Here is a 22,562-nt window from a genome sequence, read left to right as displayed (position 1 = left end):
CGAAGTCGTGATAACAGAAGTGTCATCAGCATACAGGGAAAGGACCGGCAAAGGGTCGGGGATCCCAGGTAGCCTTAAGCCAACAATAGACGGATGCGAACGCAAGTTGGCAGCCAAAACCTCGATGGATATAACGTAGAGCAAGGGTGACAAGGGGCACCCTTGACGCACACCGCGAGACGGCCAGAACGGATTACTGGTATAACCATTGATAAGGATAGCACTACGAATGTTAGAATAAAGAAGCTTGACCCAAGATATAAAAGAAGGACCGAAGCCCATATGATTTAGAGTAGAAAGGAGAAAATTCCAATCAACCCTATCAAAAGCTTTTTCTTGGTCAAGAGCCAAAATCGCAGCCGGAAGGTTATTATCGTTGACATAATGGACAACGTCTCTCAGCAAGGCAACATTTTCTCCGATGTAACGCCCTCGAACCCCACAGGTCTGGTCAGGATGGATGACATGCTGCAGGACCTTAAGAAGACGGCCAGCAAGGGCGCGCGCGCACAGCTTATAGTCTACATTAAGAAGACTAATGGGACGCCAGTTTTTATGAAGAAGTCTATCCCCCTTTTTATAAATTAAAGAGATCAAGGCAACCCTCTGGGAAGATGACAAGCAGCCCAAGTCAAGAGAGGCATTAAGAACCTCAACTAGATCAGGCCCAAGAATGTCCCAGAATGTGATGTAGAATTCCATGGGAAGGCCATCAGATCCAGGAGATTTACCCCTAGCCATGCCGTTGAGGGCAGCATGCACCTCACTGACAGTGAGGTAGCCCTCACAATCACTCGCTTGCTCCGCAGAAAGGGAGGATGAGAGGTGAGACAACAGATCAGCTTGAACATCACTGTCGATATCATCAGCAGAGAAGAGTGACGAGTAGAAGTCCGTCCAAGATTTACAAATGCTATCTAGGTCAGAGACTATAGAGCCATCAGAATTTTTCATAGCGGAAATCCAATCAAGAGTTCCTCTTTTCCTTTCTAGCTTTAAGAAATAACGCGAGGAGGTCTCACCCTCCTCAGCCCACTTGACTCTGGAGCGAACCTTTGCTCCCTGCGCAGCAGAGAGATCAAGAGCAGCTATTTTAGAGGAAACATTTTGATAAATGGGCAAGAAAGAGACATGCCCCTGATCGATTTTGGACTTCAAATGATCCGCAAGAGCAATAAGGATGGACCGAGACATGTTCTGACGCTGGGACTTCTCTTTGCAATACTTAATGGCAAGACCTTTGATCCGTTCTTTACCCCGATCCCACCAGGAGAGGAGGGAGTCAAAGGAGTTCTTTTTGAGCTTCCAAGCCAGCCAGAAGGACTTGATAGAAGCTACAAAGTCAGCATCAGCGAGGACAGATGAGTTGAGCTTCCATCTACCTGGACCACGAGGAATTGGTTCCGGGATTGAGACCTTAAGGACAACAGCAGAGTGATCCGAGAAGGGGCACGACAAGATTTGACAAGAATCCACCCGATGAAGCCAAGAATGAGGGCACCCAACTAAATCAATGCGGGAAGAAGAAGCCCCATCCGGCTTAAGCCAAGTGAAGGCAGCCGTAGTGGGGTGCAACGAGCGCCAGATGTCGACGACACAACAGTCACGAAAAAGATCTCCAAGAGTAAGAGAACTCTCACGAGAGGTGTCAAAAAGGTTAACTCCACGGCGATCAAGAGACCGATCGAAAACCGCATTGAAATCCCCACACAGCACAGTGGGCACCACAGGATCAATTTGGTCGGCACAATAAGCAAAGAAATCATTCCGCTCAGGATTCCTATTTGGGGCGTAAACACAGGCAACGCCAAAGGTCACATCGTTTTGAGAGAAATGCGCCATGATAAAACGACCCTCACTGTCAAAAGCAACCTTAGACAAAGAGAAGGTCGATCTGTATAAGATGACAGAACCACAGGAGCGAGTGGATCCTGGAGAAGATACGGTCAAAAACCCGTATGAAGAGAACCAGGAATCACACTCAAAACAACTAGAGACATGAGTCTCCTGCAAGCAGACGAAATCAACGGCGAGGTGGCTAAGCCACTGCAAAAAAGACAAACGTTTGTTATGGTCACGCAGACCATTAACATTAATTGTCAAAAAAGAAGCCATGTTTAGGTCTTTCTGGCGCGAGGCCTACTCGACAGAGGCCTGTCGGATGCAACTACAGGTAGCTTAGAGTGAGAGCCAGACCTCTGCAGAGACTGACTACCAACCCTAGAATTAACCGAAACAGGTGATGACCGGTTCTTCTGCAAAAGCTTGCCAACTACACTCCTGGCCTTAGTCTTGAGTTCTCTAGTCCCGTAAGACGAGGATGAGAGACCAGGGGAGGATTGGGAAGAAACCAGCCCTGGACTAACATCCGGTGCAGCAGGCTCAACACTCCGAAGGATGCTCTGACTCAGGGAGCCAGCATCCCCTTCATCCACCACAGCCTCAACAACCTTACAATCCTCTCGCACAACAACAGCAACAGTAGCAGCAGTAACAGAAGCCTCAGCAGCAATACACTGGGAATCACTAACTTCAGCAACAGCCGGGGCAACATCCTCAGACATAGGCTGCCCACAAGTAAAAAGATAGCCATCGGCAGGAGACACCTGATTAGAGTCACTAGCCTGAACAGCAGGAGGGTCCCCCCTGGAGAGACCAACAGAGGGGTCTCCACCAGAGGGATCAGCAGGGGGGTCTGCCCCAGAAGAATCGACAGCGACGGCTCGCGACGAAGCCGTATTAGCGTCGGCGATAGAGGCAAAAGAGGTGTAGCCATCAGAGGTTGGGACCGGCGCAGGACCACTCTGGCCACCGGAGGCCTGCCCCGGTGCAGGATCATCCCGACCAGAGGCCTGCCCGGACGATGAATTTGCACTACCGGCAGCCGAGCCCCACGCATTTGTACAATGGCGGGCAAAATGCCCAGAAACCCCACAGCGACGACACTTGTCCTTGTTGGGACAATCAGCGGACTTATGACCCTGCACAGCACAGAGGTTACAGACAAGGGGCTGGCCCTTGTACCACACTCTACATTGATAACCACCAATGGTCAAAGTACGGGGCGGGGAAGAAGACAAAGCGACAGAAACAAGCCGCGTTCCCGTGAAGATGTTCGGGTCTGAAATATACTTTTGTTTTTTAACATTCTTGACTTCACCGAAGTCGGAACAGACCCGAGCGATGTCACCATCATCCTCCTCATAGGGATAGTCAAAAATGTGAAGGGAGGTGAGAGGAGGACCTCCCCCAAGAATGGGGCACCGCAACCCAAAAAGCGTGACACTAGAGTTTTCCATAGCATGCCTGAAACCATCACTAGTGGTGAAAGAAACCCTCACCACGTCGTAACCAATTTGGACAGCAATTACTCCGTACAGGCTGAAACAGTCAAAGACAGCCTTCATAATCTCGTCCTTAGACTTGCCAACCAATTTGCGACCAATTTGGATGTTAACAGTTTTGGCCAGATGCATGATGAGAGATTAAAGTAATTGGATTGAAACTAAATAATACAAATAAGGAGTTATAGATACTAAATATTAAGAGCAAGACTTTTGCTTACTCACACAGTTATAAAGGACTTTAAATAGCCAAATTATTAAGAGTAAGACTGCTGCTTACCCAAACAATAATAAATTATAAATTATTAAGAGCAAGACTTAATTGCTCAAGCAGCTATAAATACTAAATGTTAAGAGTAAGACTTTTGCTTACTCACACAACTATTAAGAGCCGGACTCAAACAGCTCTAAATTATTTTAAATTCGGAAAAAATTAAGAGCAAGACTTTTGCTTACTCGAGAAATAATAAATTACAAATTATTAAGAGTAAGACTGTTGCTTACCCAGACAATAATAAATTATAAATTATTAAGAGCAAGACTTAATTGCTCAAGCAGTTCTAACTACTAAATATTAAGAGTAAGACTTTTGCTTACTCACACAATTATAAAGAACAAACAATTATAAATTATAAACTAGTAAGAGCCTCAAACAACTCTAAATTATTTTAAATTCGGAAAAAATCGAGAGCAAGACTTTTGCTTACTCGAGAAATAATAAATTACAAAATACCAAGAGTAAGACTTTTGCTTACTCAAAAAACAAGTATGAAATAAAGACAAGTGACAGACTTTTGCTGCCTCAAAATTACTAATATAAACAATTGCAACAAGGGAAAAAAAAAGCACGAAGAAAGCGCGCGAAAAAGCCGGATGCCGGATGGGTGAAAACAGACACAAAAAAGCGCGCGAAAAAACAGACACGCAAAAAGAAATTAAGCCGGATGGGTGAAGGAAGCACCCACAAACACGCTAGATAAGCGTGCGAAAAGAAAGGCGAATACAAAGAAAGCAAACGCCAAGGGAAAAGGGCCAGACGCAAAAACAAGCGAGCGCCAAGGGAAAAGAGGCAAGAACGAAAACAAGCAGCACCAAGGGAAACGGAAACAATAAAGGACAGAAAGGCCGAAAACAAAGGCTGAGCTCAGCGAAAAAACAAGCACAAGGTAGATAAAATTATTTAGCCCACAAAAATGAACCAGGGACTAAATAAGAAACGGACAAAAAATGAAGCGACAAACAAGAAAAGCAATAAACGAAGCCGGACGAAAAAACGTAGCGACAACGAAACTAAACAAGCTATGTAAGCAAGCTATACAAAGCGGCGCGTGAAGGTGAGAACCACACCCTCACAAGGCAAGAGCAAAATGAGCAAGCAAAATAGCAAAAACCTCAAAGATCAACGATCAGTGAGGAAAACAGAAACAAGTCGAATTTAACGATCAGGGATCGAAAAGTAGCGAAACTGGTACAAAGTACCAAATAGGGAAAAAAGCAAGCGTGAAACAAGCAAAATGAAAGCCGCGAGTGAAGGTGACAACCACACCCACACAAAGCAGCAAGCAAATAACGTAAACAAGAAAGGAAAAAACCTCAAAGATCAAAAATCTAAGAGGGAAAAACGCAAATAAATTGAACTAAACGATCAGAGATCGAGAAGTATCGGTAAAGGTACAAAGTACCAGATAAAACGAACGAAAATAAGGCAGAACGTAGAAGTCCTTCTACCACTAGATTAAATATTCACCAGCAAAAATATATAACGCCAACAGAGCAAACAAAAGAACAATAAAGATGGATAAATAAATATGTGCACTCACGAAAACAATTGATTTCTCTCTTTTTTCTCGGTATCCGCAGAGGGACAGACACTTACCAAAAGCCCAAAAGCCCGCGTCAGGTAAGTTTTTTGTATTTTAGGCGGTTCGATGGGCGGAGTGCAATGCCCACCTTCCATTAAATACGATGAGGAAAAAAGCTAAAAGAACCGCCAAGGTAAGGGGGCACCCTCATACGAGGCCGGCCCGCCAACTTCGCCGGGGAGTCGAACCCCGCCTCACCTACAGAATTAAAAAACTATATAAAAGGAGAGGATAACAATCTATATACAAGATGAGAACAACGAGTCTACAGTACAACCAACAAAGGCGACCGAGCAGCGAGGAACACGTTACAAAGACAATGAACCCAGATTAGGGTTGAACTAGGTAGACAATTTAAGGTAAGTTAAAAAGCAACACAGAACAACCATTAAGGCGACTGAGCTGCAAAAGACAGTCCAGAACAGGACAAAGCTGAGAAAACTACAGTACTACCAATTAAGGCGACCATACAGCAAAGAGAGTCCAGAATAGGACTAAGCAAAACGAGCTACAGTACAAGGACAGTCCAGAATAGGACAAAGCTAAGAAAACTACAGTACTACCAATTAAGGCGACCATACAGCAAAGAGAGTCCAGAAAAGGACTAAGCTATGTAAACTATGTAAACCACAGTACAACCAACAAAGGCGACCATGCAGCAAGGACAGTCCAGAATGGGACTAAGCTATGTAAACCACAGCATGGAGCAAAGACAGTCCAGAGTGGGACTTAGCTATGTAAACTAAACTATGTAAACCACAGTACAACCAGCAAAGGCGACCATGCAGCAAAGATAAGCTTAAAGACGAAGATCAAAAACTTCCCCAGAGACAATGCCAATGACACCATTGGCACCCCATTGACGGTTGAAAAAACGACGGCGGCGAGGAGAGATGAAGCGCTTGAAAAACAGAGGTAAGTAAAAACGAGTTCGAGACTTGAGACATGCCAGAAGCTTAAGAGCACTTGGCCGCTCAGAGCGAAAACGGAAGTCGTTACGCTGGGACCAGACAAGGAATTTGCACACATTTAGAAGGTAGGCAAAGACCTTGGGAACACAACGGAACTCATCGCTACTGAAACCAAGCAATTCCGCTTTGAGCGAGAGGGCAAGAAAAAAAGAGATGGCTAGAGCTTTCAAGATGAAAGCCACAAAAACATGCTTTGGGGATGTCATAACAAAGCCTCTCAGCTGTGTATAAGACGCCATGAGCAATCTTCCAATTTAGGTCAATAACTTGCCTATCAAGAGGCAAGAAAAAGAGAGATTGCCAGGTCGAGAGCCAATCCAGATTAGGAAAAGCCTGACGGAACTTGACAACGCAATGTGGACGGCAAGGATTCAGGGAGAGCAGGAGCTGATAACACAGCTTGCAGGTGATGGACTCGACAGAGATTGGACGAGTCATCGAAGAGGCAACAACAGAAGGAGACCCAGAGCCACCAAGAGCACGCCAAGCCTTGAGCAAAGCGGCATAGAAAGGAGGTAAGACAAGGGGGAGGCATTAAAAAAGAAAGTAAACGCGAAACGTTTAATCCACTGAACAAGGAGCGACTGTACCTTGAAATCAGTGGATACGACAGAAAAGCCACCATTCTCGTGAGAATGAAAGACGACGCTTCGAGCTACAAGATCCCTTTTGCCGCTCCAGAAAAACTTAAAGACAAGCGAATTAAGTTCCGACAAGGCCCAAGGAGGCATTGGGACCAAAGAAGCAATATACCATACCCTAGACAGGGCAAGTGCATTGGAGACAATGGCCTTACCACCATAGGATAGAGTCCTGGAGCGCCAAGAGTTCAGACATTTCTCCACCGCCTCAATACGGGGAAGCCAGTTAGAATCGTCCATGAGGCCGTTTCCAAGAAAGACCCCCAGCACCTTGATTTTAACAGACGACCATGCAATTGGCACAGGAGAATCGGAGCGATTACGCCAAGCACCAAGCCACAAACCCTCACATTTAGAAAGATTGAGCTTAGAGCCAGTTCCCTTTTCAAACCTCTCATAGGTGGAGAAGACAGCACGAGTAGCATCATCCGAAGTCGTGATAACAGAAGTGTCATCAGCATACAGGGAAAGGACCGGCAAAGGGTCGGGGATCCCAGGTAGCCTTAAGCCAACAATAGACGGATGCGAACGCAAGTTGGCAGCCAAAACCTCGATGGATATAACGTAGAGCAAGGGTGACAAGGGGCACCCTTGACGCACACCGCGAGACGGCCAGAACGGATTACTGGTATAACCATTGATAAGGATAGCACTACGAATGTTAGAATAAAGAAGCTTGACCCAAGATATAAAAGAAGGACCGAAGCCCATATGATTTAGAGTAGAAAGGAGAAAATTCCAATCAACCCTATCAAAAGCTTTTTCTTGGTCAAGAGCCAAAATCGCAGCCGGAAGGTTATTATCGTTGACATAATGGACAACGTCTCTCAGCAAGGCAACATTTTCTCCGATGTAACGCCCTCGAACCCCACAGGTCTGGTCAGGATGGATGACATGCTGCAGGACCTTAAGAAGACGGCCAGCAAGGGCGCGCGCGCACAGCTTATAGTCTACATTAAGAAGACTAATGGGACGCCAGTTTTTATGAAGAAGTCTATCCCCCTTTTTATAAATTAAAGAGATCAAGGCAACCCTCTGGGAAGATGACAAGCAGCCCAAGTCAAGAGAGGCATTAAGAACCTCAACTAGATCAGGCCCAAGAATGTCCCAGAATGTGATGTAGAATTCCATGGGAAGGCCATCAGATCCAGGAGATTTACCCCTAGCCATGCCGTTGAGGGCAGCATGCACCTCACTGACAGTGAGGTAGCCCTCACAATCACTCGCTTGCTCCGCAGAAAGGGAGGATGAGAGGTGAGACAACAGATCAGCTTGAACATCACTGTCGATATCATCAGCAGAGAAGAGTGACGAGTAGAAGTCCGTCCAAGATTTACAAATGCTATCTAGGTCAGAGACTATAGAGCCATCAGAATTTTTCATAGCGGAAATCCAATCAAGAGTTCCTCTTTTCCTTTCTAGCTTTAAGAAATAACGCGAGGAGGTCTCACCCTCCTCAGCCCACTTGACTCTGGAGCGAACCTTTGCTCCCTGCGCAGCAGAGAGATCAAGAGCAGCTATTTTAGAGGAAACATTTTGATAAATGGGCAAGAAAGAGACATGCCCCTGATCGATTTTGGACTTCAAATGATCCGCAAGAGCAATAAGGATGGACCGAGACATGTTCTGACGCTGGGACTTCTCTTTGCAATACTTAATGGCAAGACCTTTGATCCGTTCTTTACCCCGATCCCACCAGGAGAGGAGGGAGTCAAAGGAGTTCTTTTTGAGCTTCCAAGCCAGCCAGAAGGACTTGATAGAAGCTACAAAGTCAGCATCAGCGAGGACAGATGAGTTGAGCTTCCATCTACCTGGACCACGAGGAATTGGTTCCGGGATTGAGACCTTAAGGACAACAGCAGAGTGATCCGAGAAGGGGCACGACAAGATTTGACAAGAATCCACCCGATGAAGCCAAGAATGAGGGCACCCAACTAAATCAATGCGGGAAGAAGAAGCCCCATCCGGCTTAAGCCAAGTGAAGGCAGCCGTAGTGGGGTGCAACGAGCGCCAGATGTCGACGACACAACAGTCACGAAAAAGATCTCCAAGAGTAAGAGAACTCTCACGAGAGGTGTCAAAAAGGTTAACTCCACGGCGATCAAGAGACCGATCGAAAACCGCATTGAAATCCCCACACAGCACAGTGGGCACCACAGGATCAATTTGGTCGGCACAATAAGCAAAGAAATCATTCCGCTCAGGATTCCTATTTGGGGCGTAAACACAGGCAACGCCAAAGGTCACATCGTTTTGAGAGAAATGCGCCATGATAAAACGACCCTCACTGTCAAAAGCAACCTTAGACAAAGAGAAGGTCGATCTGTATAAGATGACAGAACCACAGGAGCGAGTGGATCCTGGAGAAGATACGGTCAAAAACCCGTATGAAGAGAACCAGGAATCACACTCAAAACAACTAGAGACATGAGTCTCCTGCAAGCAGACGAAATCAACGGCGAGGTGGCTAAGCCACTGCAAAAAAGACAAACGTTTGTTATGGTCACGCAGACCATTAACATTAATTGTCAAAAAAGAAGCCATGTTTAGGTCTTTCTGGCGCGAGGCCTACTCGACAGAGGCCTGTCGGATGCAACTACAGGTAGCTTAGAGTGAGAGCCAGACCTCTGCAGAGACTGACTACCAACCCTAGAATTAACCGAAACAGGTGATGACCGGTTCTTCTGCAAAAGCTTGCCAACTACACTCCTGGCCTTAGTCTTGAGTTCTCTAGTCCCGTAAGACGAGGATGAGAGACCAGGGGAGGATTGGGAAGAAACCAGCCCTGGACTAACATCCGGTGCAGCAGGCTCAACACTCCGAAGGATGCTCTGACTCAGGGAGCCAGCATCCCCTTCATCCACCACAGCCTCAACAACCTTACAATCCTCTCGCACAACAACAGCAACAGTAGCAGCAGTAACAGAAGCCTCAGCAGCAATACACTGGGAATCACTAACTTCAGCAACAGCCGGGGCAACATCCTCAGACATAGGCTGCCCACAAGTAAAAAGATAGCCATCGGCAGGAGACACCTGATTAGAGTCACTAGCCTGAACAGCAGGAGGGTCCCCCCTGGAGAGACCAACAGAGGGGTCTCCACCAGAGGGATCAGCAGGGGGGTCTGCCCCAGAAGAATCGACAGCGACGGCTCGCGACGAAGCCGTATTAGCGTCGGCGATAGAGGCAAAAGAGGTGTAGCCATCAGAGGTTGGGACCGGCGCAGGACCACTCTGGCCACCGGAGGCCTGCCCCGGTGCAGGATCATCCCGACCAGAGGCCTGCCCGGACGATGAATTTGCACTACCGGCAGCCGAGCCCCACGCATTTGTACAATGGCGGGCAAAATGCCCAGAAACCCCACAGCGACGACACTTGTCCTTGTTGGGACAATCAGCGGACTTATGACCCTGCACAGCACAGAGGTTACAGACAAGGGGCTGGCCCTTGTACCACACTCTACATTGATAACCACCAATGGTCAAAGTACGGGGCGGGGAAGAAGACAAAGCGACAGAAACAAGCCGCGTTCCCGTGAAGATGTTCGGGTCTGAAATATACTTTTGTTTTTTAACATTCTTGACTTCACCGAAGTCGGAACAGACCCGAGCGATGTCACCATCATCCTCCTCATAGGGATAGTCAAAAATGTGAAGGGAGGTGAGAGGAGGACCTCCCCCAAGAATGGGGCACCGCAACCCAAAAAGCGTGACACTAGAGTTTTCCATAGCATGCCTGAAACCATCACTAGTGGTGAAAGAAACCCTCACCACGTCGTAACCAATTTGGACAGCAATTACTCCGTACAGGCTGAAACAGTCAAAGACAGCCTTCATAATCTCGTCCTTAGACTTGCCAACCAATTTGCGACCAATTTGGATGTTAACAGTTTTGGCCAGACGCATGATGAGAGATTAAAGTAATTGGATTGAAACTAAATAATACAAATAAGGAGTTATAGATACTAAATATTAAGAGCAAGACTTTTGCTTACTCACACAGTTATAAAGGACTTTAAATAGCCAAATTATTAAGAGTAAGACTGCTGCTTACCCAAACAATAATAAATTATAAATTATTAAGAGCAAGACTTAATTGCTCAAGCAGCTATAAATACTAAATGTTAAGAGTAAGACTTTTGCTTACTCACACAACTATTAAGAGCCGGACTCAAACAGCTCTAAATTATTTTAAATTCGGAAAAAATTAAGAGCAAGACTTTTGCTTACTCGAGAAATAATAAATTACAAATTATTAAGAGTAAGACTGTTGCTTACCCAGACAATAATAAATTATAAATTATTAAGAGCAAGACTTAATTGCTCAAGCAGTTCTAACTACTAAATATTAAGAGTAAGACTTTTGCTTACTCACACAATTATAAAGAACAAACAATTATAAATTATAAACTAGTAAGAGCCTCAAACAACTCTAAATTATTTTAAATTCGGAAAAAATCGAGAGCAAGACTTTTGCTTACTCGAGAAATAATAAATTACAAAATACCAAGAGTAAGACTTTTGCTTACTCAAAAAACAAGTATGAAATAAAGACAAGTGACAGACTTTTGCTGCCTCAAAATTACTAATATAAACAATTGCAACAAGGGAAAAAAAAAGCACGAAGAAAGCGCGCGAAAAAGCCGGATGCCGGATGGGTGAAAACAGACACAAAAAAGCGCGCGAAAAAACAGACACGCAAAAAGAAATTAAGCCGGATGGGTGAAGGAAGCACCCACAAACACGCTAGATAAGCGTGCGAAAAGAAAGGCGAATACAAAGAAAGCAAACGCCAAGGGAAAAGGGCCAGACGCAAAAACAAGCGAGCGCCAAGGGAAAAGAGGCAAGAACGAAAACAAGCAGCACCAAGGGAAACGGAAACAATAAAGGACAGAAAGGCCGAAAACAAAGGCTGAGCTCAGCGAAAAAACAAGCACAAGGTAGATAAAATTATTTAGCCCACAAAAATGAACCAGGGACTAAATAAGAAACGGACAAAAAATGAAGCGACAAACAAGAAAAGCAATAAACGAAGCCGGACGAAAAAACGTAGCGACAACGAAACTAAACAAGCTATGTAAGCAAGCTATACAAAGCGGCGCGTGAAGGTGAGAACCACACCCTCACAAGGCAAGAGCAAAATGAGCAAGCAAAATAGCAAAAACCTCAAAGATCAACGATCAGTGAGGAAAACAGAAACAAGTCGAATTTAACGATCAGGGATCGAAAAGTAGCGAAACTGGTACAAAGTACCAAATAGGGAAAAAAGCAAGCGTGAAACAAGCAAAATGAAAGCCGCGAGTGAAGGTGACAACCACACCCACACAAAGCAGCAAGCAAATAACGTAAACAAGAAAGGAAAAAACCTCAAAGATCAAAAATCTAAGAGGGAAAAACGCAAATAAATTGAACTAAACGATCAGAGATCGAGAAGTATCGGTAAAGGTACAAAGTACCAGATAAAACGAACGAAAATAAGGCAGAACGTAGAAGTCCTTCTACCACTAGATTAAATATTCACCAGCAAAAATATATAACGCCAACAGAGCAAACAAAAGAACAATAAAGATGGATAAATAAATATGTGCACTCACGAAAACAATTGATTTCTCTCTTTTTTCTCGGTATCCGCAGAGGGACAGACACTTACCAAAAGCCCAAAAGCCCGCGTCAGGTAAGTATGAAAATTCTTGACGCGGGGGCCGTCAAAGGCAAACCTCCTTACCTCTATATCCTTGTGGTAGTGCTTTGCGGGCGTGCTAGAACCTCCAGCCTCACTTCTAGGCAGCTCTAGAGTAGCTTCCCTCCTCAGTCTGTGCCTGCCGACAGAGAGAAACGCCAGACGTTAGTGTCAGGAGGAGGCTTTCTTTGATTTCTTTCTTTGATTGAATGAAGGTTTCTTCCCCGAGGGGAAGTGGGCCGCACTCGGAGGTAGTGCTATACCGAGGCAACCCGTGGCTGGGACGAGGCAAGCCTCTTTTCCACAGCCCAGTTCCAAAAATCAGTTTAATATATGAGCTGCTCAATGAGCAGCGTATCAGATATTAAGCTGATAAGAACAGATACTACACTTGATCTTAGCCAAAAGGCCGAGAAGCGATACCGGACCTTCCCTCCCCTAGGAGGGTGGTCCAGGGTTTCCCCCTTTGAGATATGGTGGTCAATATGCTGTCGCCGAGGGGCCTGGAGCCGACTGTAGGCCGACGCTATGGAGCAAGTTGCCGTCGTAGACGCACTTGTTCTACAGCACAAGTCCACAAAAATCAGCAGCAAAGTTGATAACGTCCCTCCAGGGGTGAGTGAGATCAAACGCCTTTTTGGCCTCCAAAACGAGGCAACATGTTAAAGACCCGTAATGACTCCGTTACTAAGATAGCGCTACAGACACAGGCAGAAAGCAACGGCTACGTTATCAACATTCGCTCTCCACGTGCATACAACTTGCAGAGAAGTCAAGAAATGCCTGCTAAAAGATTGCTGGTTGGTATTATTGCTTTGCTTTTGCTTTGGTGGCTCGTTTAAAAGACTAAATTTTCAGCCCTTTCTCTTGTCTACGACCATACCACAGGGAAAGCACCGGTTCTCGTCCGATCACCGAAGTTAAGCCCTGTCGGGCGGGGTTAGTACTTGGATGGGTGACCGCCTGGGAATACCCCGTGTTGTAGACTTTTCATTTTCTCGGCCGTTTTATTTTGCATATGTTCATTTTTTCTTTCTTTTACTACCAACTTTGGCTATTCCAGTGGCTGGAAAGCACAAATAACTTTTTACACATTTCAGGAGACTCAAAAGATAGCCAGAAAACATGAAAAGTACCCTTAAAATGATCGCGGGATAAATTAGAATCTAAGTCTCGCGCGCTAACGTTCGCGTGCGAAACGGTTATTTATGACATCAAATTGGCGTGTGTGACATCAAATAATTCGAAGCAAAATGATATTCTGCCTTGCAGAACGGTTTTCAAGCAGCTAAAAGTGCGGAAAACTACGCCAATTCCCAAAGAAATGCGCCCGATCAACAACGGCAAAGCAAACAACACACGCGAGCCGTTGCATATTAACGGTCGACACGAATTCGAGCCGTCAAAACAATTCTATTCATGACTTGACTTGGAGAATGTCGGAGGCTCGGACCGTTGTCTAGTTTAGTCAACGAACCACCAACACAACAATCGTAAGGTAGAAATCAACTCACGGTTTGGCCAGCACTTCTCCTGTTACTTTCCTTGTCCTTTGCTCTTTCCATACTGTAAGTCAACGAACGTTACTTCGAGGACAAACTTGGCGGGGATCGAGTCAATGATTGACCGCCTGCCGAAACAAACGCAAATCGGAAAAGCCACCTTCTTCAGTTCAGTGCAACATGGATGCATGACAACACGAGTTCCAGCGCACTCGCCTTTTCAGTTGCAGCTGGAAATCCTTGGCTTGCTTGACACGTTCCTTCGTTGTTCACTGTGCCCAGTCGTCCAGCCCGGCCCGGCCAACTGACGAACAAAGCAAAGCGTCAATCATTAACCATCCACCATTCACAGGGCCAACACTTGCACTTTTTCGGGGGCGAGCGCGAACGCAGGCCCCCACTACCAGAAATTATACGCTCGAGTTACCCACATTTGGGGTAATCGCAAGGGTCAACCCGATCGAAGTGCAATGAAAGGGCCTCGCCTTGAGAGGACTGCCTCCTTGATCACAGTACCTCCCGCGTCTGGTAAGTTTTTTGTATTTTAGGCGGTTCGATGGGCGGAGTGCAATGCCCACCTTCCATTAAATACGATGAGGAAAAAAGCTAAAAGAACCGCCAAGGTAAGGGGGCACCCTCATACGAGGCCGGCCCGCCAACTTCGCCGGGGAGTCGAACCCCGCCTCACCTACAGAATTAAAAAACTATATAAAAGGAGAGGATAACAATCTATATACAAGATGAGAACAACGAGTCTACAGTACAACCAACAAAGGCGACCGAGCAGCGAGGAACACGTTACAAAGACAATGAACCCAGATTAGGGTTGAACTAGGTAGACAATTTAAGGTAAGTTAAAAAGCAACACAGAACAACCATTAAGGCGACTGAGCTGCAAAAGACAGTCCAGAACAGGACAAAGCTGAGAAAACTACAGTACTACCAATTAAGGCGACCATACAGCAAAGAGAGTCCAGAATAGGACTAAGCAAAACGAGCTACAGTACAAGGACAGTCCAGAATAGGACAAAGCTAAGAAAACTACAGTACTACCAATTAAGGCGACCATACAGCAAAGAGAGTCCAGAAAAGGACTAAGCTATGTAAACTATGTAAACCACAGTACAACCAACAAAGGCGACCATGCAGCAAGGACAGTCCAGAATGGGACTAAGCTATGTAAACCACAGCATGGAGCAAAGACAGTCCAGAGTGGGACTTAGCTATGTAAACTAAACTATGTAAACCACAGTACAACCAGCAAAGGCGACCATGCAGCAAAGATAAGCTTAAAGACGAAGATCAAAAACTTCCCCAGAGACAATGCCAATGACACCATTGGCACCCCATTGACGGTTGAAAAAACGACGGCGGCGAGGAGAGATGAAGCGCTTGAAAAACAGAGGTAAGTAAAAACGAGTTCGAGACTTGAGACATGCCAGAAGCTTAAGAGCACTTGGCCGCTCAGAGCGAAAACGGAAGTCGTTACGCTGGGACCAGACAAGGAATTTGCACACATTTAGAAGGTAGGCAAAGACCTTGGGAACACAACGGAACTCATCGCTACTGAAACCAAAAAGCATGTGCCGCAATTCAATGGGAGGGGCCAAAGGAGAAGCCAAAAAGAGAAGAGACTGGATCCAAGCAATTCCGCTTTGAGCGAGAGGGCAAGAAAAAAAGAGATGGCTAGAGCTTTCAAGATGAAAGCCACAAAAACATGCTTTGGGGATGTCATAACCAAATGAACAAAGCCTCTCAGCTGTGTATAAGACGCCATGAGCAATCTTCCAATTTAGGTCAATAACTTGCCTATCAAGAGGCAAGAAAAAGAGAGATTGCCAGGTCGAGAGCCAATCCAGATTAGGAAAAGCCTGACGGAACTTGACAACGCAATGTGGACGGCAAGGATTCAGGGAGAGCAGGAGCTGATAACACAGCTTGCAGGTGATGGACTCGACAGAGATTGGACGAGTCATCGAAGAGGCAACAACAAGACCAGAAGGAGACCCAGAGCCACCAAGAGCACGCCAAGCCTTGAGCAAAGCGGCATAGAAAGGAGGTAAGACATCAGGGTCAAAATTAAAAGGATCAGAAAAGACTTCCAAGGGGGAGGCATTAAAAAAGAAAGTAAACCAAAAAGTCATCAGGCCAACCCAACCACTGGGAGAAGACGCGAAACGTTTAATCCACTGAACAAGGAGCGACTGTACCTTGAAATCAGTGGATACGACAGAAAAGCCACCATTCTCGTGAGAATGAAAGACGACGCTTCGAGCTACAAGATCCCTTTTGCCGCTCCAGAAAAACTTAAAGACAAGCGAATTAAGTTCCGACAAGGCCCAAGGAGGCATTGGGACCAAAGAAGCAATATACCATACCCTAGACAGGGCAAGTGCATTGGAGACAATGGCCTTACCACCATAGGATAGAGTCCTGGAGCACCAAGAGTTCAGACATTTCTCCACCGCCTCAATACGGGGAAGCCAGTTAGAATCGTCCATGAGGCCGTTTCCAAGAAAGACCCCCAGCACCTTGATTTTAACAGACGACCATGCAATTGGCACAGGAGAATCGGAGCGATTACGCCAAGCACCAAGCCACAAACCCTCACATTTAGAAAGATTGAGCTTAGAGCCAGTTCCCTTTTCAAACCTCTCATAGGTGGAGAAGACAGCACGAGTAGCATCATCCGAAGTCGTGATAACAGAAGTGTCATCAGCATACAGGGAAAGGACCGGCAAAGGGTCGGGGATCCCAGGTAGCCTTAAGCCAACAATAGACGGATGCGAACGCAAGTTGGCAGCCAAAACCTCGATGGATATAACGTAGAGCAAGGGTGACAAGGGGCACCCTTGACGCACACCGCGAGACGGCCAGAACGGATTACTGGTATAACCATTGATAAGGATAGCACTACGAATGTTAGAATAAAGAAGCTTGACCCAAGATATAAAAGAAGGACCGAAGCCCATATGATTTAGAGTAGAAAGGAGAAAATTCCAATCAACCCTATCAAAAGCTTTTTCTTGGTCAAGAGCCAAAATCGCAGCCGGAAGGTTATTATCGTTGACATAATGGACAACGTCTCTCAGCAAGGCAACATTTTCTCCGATGTAACGCCCTCGAACCCCACAGGTCTGGTCAGGATGGATGACATGCTGCAGGACCTTAAGAAGACGGCCAGCAAGGGCGCGCGCGCACAGCTTATAGTCTACATTAAGAAGACTAATGGGACGCCAGTTTTTATGAAGAAGTCTATCCCCCTTTTTATAAATTAAAGAGATCAAGGCAACCCTCTGGGAAGATGACAAGCAGCCCAAGTCAAGAGAGGCATTAAGAACCTCAACTAGATCAGGCCCAAGAATGTCCCAGAATGTGATGTAGAATTCCATGGGAAGGCCATCAGATCCAGGAGATTTACCCCTAGCCATGCCGTTGAGGGCAGCATGCACCTCACTGACAGTGAGGTAGCCCTCACAATCACTCGCTTGCTCCGCAGAAAGGGAGGATGAGAGGTGAGACAACAGATCAGCTTGAACATCACTGTCGATATCATCAGCAGAGAAGAGTGACGAGTAGAAGTCCGTCCAAGATTTACAAATGCTATCTAGGTCAGAGACTATAGAGCCATCAGAATTTTTCATAGCGGAAATCCAATCAAGAGTTCCTCTTTTCCTTTCTAGCTTTAAGAAATAACGCGAGGAGGTCTCACCCTCCTCAGCCCACTTGACTCTGGAGCGAACCTTTGCTCCCTGCGCAGCAGAGAGATCAAGAGCAGCTATTTTAGAGGAAACATTTTGATAAATGGGCAAGAAAGAGACATGCCCCTGATCGATTTTGGACTTCAAATGATCCGCAAGAGCAATAAGGATGGACCGAGACATGTTCTGACGCTGGGACTTCTCTTTGCAATACTTAATGGCAAGACCTTTGATCCGTTCTTTACCCCGATCCCACCAGGAGAGGAGGGAGTCAAAGGAGTTCTTTTTGAGCTTCCAAGCCAGCCAGAAGGACTTGATAGAAGCTACAAAGTCAGCATCAGCGAGGACAGATGAGTTGAGCTTCCATCTACCTGGACCACGAGGAATTGGTTCCGGGATTGAGACCTTAAGGACAACAGCAGAGTGATCCGAGAAGGGGCACGACAAGATTTGACAAGAATCCACCCGATGAAGCCAAGAATGAGGGCACCCAACTAAATCAATGCGGGAAGAAGAAGCCCCATCCGGCTTAAGCCAAGTGAAGGCAGCCGTAGTGGGGTGCAACGAGCGCCAGATGTCGACGACACAACAGTCACGAAAAAGATCTCCAAGAGTAAGAGAACTCTCACGAGAGGTGTCAAAAAGGTTAACTCCACGGCGATCAAGAGACCGATCGAAAACCGCATTGAAATCCCCACACAGCACAGTGGGCACCACAGGATCAATTTGGTCGGCACAATAAGCAAAGAAATCATTCCGCTCAGGATTCCTATTTGGGGCGTAAACACAGGCAACGCCAAAGGTCACATCGTTTTGAGAGAAATGCGCCATGATAAAACGACCCTCACTGTCAAAAGCAACCTTAGACAAAGAGAAGGTCGATCTGTATAAGATGACAGAACCACAGGAGCGAGTGGATCCTGGAGAAGATACGGTCAAAAACCCGTATGAAGAGAACCAGGAATCACACTCAAAACAACTAGAGACATGAGTCTCCTGCAAGCAGACGAAATCAACGGCGAGGTGGCTAAGCCACTGCAAAAAAGACAAACGTTTGTTATGGTCACGCAGACCATTAACATTAATTGTCAAAAAAGAAGCCATGTTTAGGTCTTTCTGGCGCGAGGCCTACTCGACAGAGGCCTGTCGGATGCAACTACAGGTAGCTTAGAGTGAGAGCCAGACCTCTGCAGAGACTGACTACCAACCCTAGAATTAACCGAAACAGGTGATGACCGGTTCTTCTGCAAAAGCTTGCCAACTACACTCCTGGCCTTAGTCTTGAGTTCTCTAGTCCCGTAAGACGAGGATGAGAGACCAGGGGAGGATTGGGAAGAAACCAGCCCTGGACTAACATCCGGTGCAGCAGGCTCAACACTCCGAAGGATGCTCTGACTCAGGGAGCCAGCATCCCCTTCATCCACCACAGCCTCAACAACCTTACAATCCTCTCGCACAACAACAGCAACAGTAGCAGCAGTAACAGAAGCCTCAGCAGCAATACACTGGGAATCACTAACTTCAGCAACAGCCGGGGCAACATCCTCAGACATAGGCTGCCCACAAGTAAAAAGATAGCCATCGGCAGGAGACACCTGATTAGAGTCACTAGCCTGAACAGCAGGAGGGTCCCCCCTGGAGAGACCAACAGAGGGGTCTCCACCAGAGGGATCAGCAGGGGGGTCTGCCCCAGAAGAATCGACAGCGACGGCTCGCGACGAAGCCGTATTAGCGTCGGCGATAGAGGCAAAAGAGGTGTAGCCATCAGAGGTTGGGACCGGCGCAGGACCACTCTGGCCACCGGAGGCCTGCCCCGGTGCAGGATCATCCCGACCAGAGGCCTGCCCGGACGATGAATTTGCACTACCGGCAGCCGAGCCCCACGCATTTGTACAATGGCGGGCAAAATGCCCAGAAACCCCACAGCGACGACACTTGTCCTTGTTGGGACAATCAGCGGACTTATGACCCTGCACAGCACAGAGGTTACAGACAAGGGGCTGGCCCTTGTACCACACTCTACATTGATAACCACCAATGGTCAAAGTACGGGGCGGGGAAGAAGACAAAGCGACAGAAACAAGCCGCGTTCCCGTGAAGATGTTCGGGTCTGAAATATACTTTTGTTTTTTAACATTCTTGACTTCACCGAAGTCGGAACAGACCCGAGCGATGTCACCATCATCCTCCTCATAGGGATAGTCAAAAATGTGAAGGGAGGTGAGAGGAGGACCTCCCCCAAGAATGGGGCACCGCAACCCAAAAAGCGTGACACTAGAGTTTTCCATAGCATGCCTGAAACCATCACTAGTGGTGAAAGAAACCCTCACCACGTCGTAACCAATTTGGACAGCAATTACTCCGTACAGGCTGAAACAGTCAAAGACAGCCTTCATAATCTCGTCCTTAGACTTGCCAACCAATTTGCGACCAATTTGGATGTTAACAGTTTTGGCCAGATGCATGATGAGAGATTAAAGTAATTGGATTGAAACTAAATAATACAAATAAGGAGTTATAGATACTAAATATTAAGAGCAAGACTTTTGCTTACTCACACAGTTATAAAGGACTTTAAATAGCCAAATTATTAAGAGTAAGACTGCTGCTTACCCAAACAATAATAAATTATAAATTATTAAGAGCAAGACTTAATTGCTCAAGCAGCTATAAATACTAAATGTTAAGAGTAAGACTTTTGCTTACTCACACAACTATTAAGAGCCGGACTCAAACAGCTCTAAATTATTTTAAATTCGGAAAAAATTAAGAGCAAGACTTTTGCTTACTCGAGAAATAATAAATTACAAATTATTAAGAGTAAGACTGTTGCTTACCCAGACAATAATAAATTATAAATTATTAAGAGCAAGACTTAATTGCTCAAGCAGTTCTAACTACTAAATATTAAGAGTAAGACTTTTGCTTACTCACACAATTATAAAGAACAAACAATTATAAATTATAAACTAGTAAGAGCCTCAAACAACTCTAAATTATTTTAAATTCGGAAAAAATCGAGAGCAAGACTTTTGCTTACTCGAGAAATAATAAATTACAAAATACCAAGAGTAAGACTTTTGCTTACTCAAAAAACAAGTATGAAATAAAGACAAGTGACAGACTTTTGCTGCCTCAAAATTACTAATATAAACAATTGCAACAAGGGAAAAAAAAAGCACGAAGAAAGCGCGCGAAAAAGCCGGATGCCGGATGGGTGAAAACAGACACAAAAAAGCGCGCGAAAAAACAGACACGCAAAAAGAAATTAAGCCGGATGGGTGAAGGAAGCACCCACAAACACGCTAGATAAGCGTGCGAAAAGAAAGGCGAATACAAAGAAAGCAAACGCCAAGGGAAAAGGGCCAGACGCAAAAACAAGCGAGCGCCAAGGGAAAAGAGGCAAGAACGAAAACAAGCAGCACCAAGGGAAACGGAAACAATAAAGGACAGAAAGGCCGAAAACAAAGGCTGAGCTCAGCGAAAAAACAAGCACAAGGTAGATAAAATTATTTAGCCCACAAAAATGAACCAGGGACTAAATAAGAAACGGACAAAAAATGAAGCGACAAACAAGAAAAGCAATAAACGAAGCCGGACGAAAAAACGTAGCGACAACGAAACTAAACAAGCTATGTAAGCAAGCTATACAAAGCGGCGCGTGAAGGTGAGAACCACACCCTCACAAGGCAAGAGCAAAATGAGCAAGCAAAATAGCAAAAACCTCAAAGATCAACGATCAGTGAGGAAAACAGAAACAAGTCGAATTTAACGATCAGGGATCGAAAAGTAGCGAAACTGGTACAAAGTACCAAATAGGGAAAAAAGCAAGCGTGAAACAAGCAAAATGAAAGCCGCGAGTGAAGGTGACAACCACACCCACACAAAGCAGCAAGCAAATAACGTAAACAAGAAAGGAAAAAACCTCAAAGATCAAAAATCTAAGAGGGAAAAACGCAAATAAATTGAACTAAACGATCAGAGATCGAGAAGTATCGGTAAAGGTACAAAGTACCAGATAAAACGAACGAAAATAAGGCAGAACGTAGAAGTCCTTCTACCACTAGATTAAATATTCACCAGCAAAAATATATAACGCCAACAGAGCAAACAAAAGAACAATAAAGATGGATAAATAAATATGTGCACTCACGAAAACAATTGATTTCTCTCTTTTTTCTCGGTATCCGCAGAGGGACAGACACTTACCAAAAGCCCAAAAGCCCGCGTCAGGTAAGTATGAAAATTCTTGACGCGGGGGCCGTCAAAGGCAAACCTCCTTACCTCTATATCCTTGTGGTAGTGCTTTGCGGGCGTGCTAGAACCTCCAGCCTCACTTCTAGGCAGCTCTAGAGTAGCTTCCCTCCTCAGTCTGTGCCTGCCGACAGAGAGAAACGCCAGACGTTAGTGTCAGGAGGAGGCTTTCTTTGATTTCTTTCTTTGATTGAATGAAGGTTTCTTCCCCGAGGGGAAGTGGGCCGCACTCGGAGGTAGTGCTATACCGAGGCAACCCGTGGCTGGGACGAGGCAAGCCTCTTTTCCACAGCCCAGTTCCAAAAATCAGTTTAATATATGAGCTGCTCAATGAGCAGCGTATCAGATATTAAGCTGATAAGAACAGATACTACACTTGATCTTAGCCAAAAGGCCGAGAAGCGATACCGGACCTTCCCTCCCCTAGGAGGGTGGTCCAGGGTTTCCCCCTTTGAGATATGGTGGTCAATATGCTGTCGCCGAGGGGCCTGGAGCCGACTGTAGGCCGACGCTATGGAGCAAGTTGCCGTCGTAGACGCACTTGTTCTACAGCACAAGTCCACAAAAATCAGCAGCAAAGTTGATAACGTCCCTCCAGGGGTGAGTGA

General features: G+C 45.8%; 1 protein-coding gene, 4 non-coding genes and 1 pseudogene across 5 annotated transcripts; 1 reads left to right on the top strand and 5 right to left on the bottom strand.

Annotated features, from left to right (window-relative positions):
• Positions 1-5,954: 5,954 nt before the first annotated feature.
• LOC149101845 (uncharacterized) lies at positions 5,955-6,908 on the bottom strand (annotated as a pseudogene).
• A 5,818-nt stretch (positions 6,909-12,726) lies between these two features.
• On the bottom strand, positions 12,727-12,918 carry LOC149101844 (U2 spliceosomal RNA). Its single transcript, XR_016202762.1, has one exon. It is a non-coding gene; the product is annotated as a U2 spliceosomal RNA (small nuclear RNA).
• Positions 12,919-13,366: 448 nt separating this feature from the next.
• On the top strand, positions 13,367-13,485 carry LOC149101843 (5S ribosomal RNA). Its single transcript, XR_016202694.1, has one exon. It is a non-coding gene; the product is annotated as a 5S ribosomal RNA (ribosomal RNA).
• An 886-nt stretch (positions 13,486-14,371) lies between these two features.
• LOC149101842 (U1 spliceosomal RNA) lies at positions 14,372-14,535 on the bottom strand. The gene has a single exon (XR_016202816.1). It is a non-coding gene; the product is annotated as a U1 spliceosomal RNA (small nuclear RNA).
• A 702-nt stretch (positions 14,536-15,237) lies between these two features.
• On the bottom strand, positions 15,238-16,365 carry LOC149101841 (uncharacterized). The gene has a single exon (XM_089275089.1). The coding sequence runs from the start codon at positions 16,348-16,350 to the stop codon at positions 15,289-15,291; it is 1,062 nt and encodes a 353-aa protein (XP_089131215.1). The 5' UTR covers positions 16,351-16,365; the 3' UTR covers positions 15,238-15,288.
• A 5,803-nt stretch (positions 16,366-22,168) lies between these two features.
• On the bottom strand, positions 22,169-22,360 carry LOC149101840 (U2 spliceosomal RNA). Its single transcript, XR_016202761.1, has one exon. It is a non-coding gene; the product is annotated as a U2 spliceosomal RNA (small nuclear RNA).
• Between the last annotated feature and the right edge of the window lie 202 nt (positions 22,361-22,562).

This window comes from Orbicella faveolata, unplaced genomic scaffold (genome assembly GCF_042242905.1).
Source record: "Orbicella faveolata isolate gen_17 unplaced genomic scaffold, um_ofav_v1 contig_36, whole genome shotgun sequence".
Taxonomy (NCBI): domain Eukaryota; kingdom Metazoa; phylum Cnidaria; class Anthozoa; order Scleractinia; family Merulinidae; genus Orbicella; species Orbicella faveolata.
This window is presented reverse-complemented; position numbering and strand designations above follow the sequence as displayed.

What these genes read in the sequence shown, in the direction of transcription:
- LOC149101841 (XM_089275089.1), bottom strand. Translation starts at nt 16,350, where the DNA reads ATGCCTCCTTGGGCCTTGTCGGAACTTAATTCGCTTGTCTTTAAGTTT.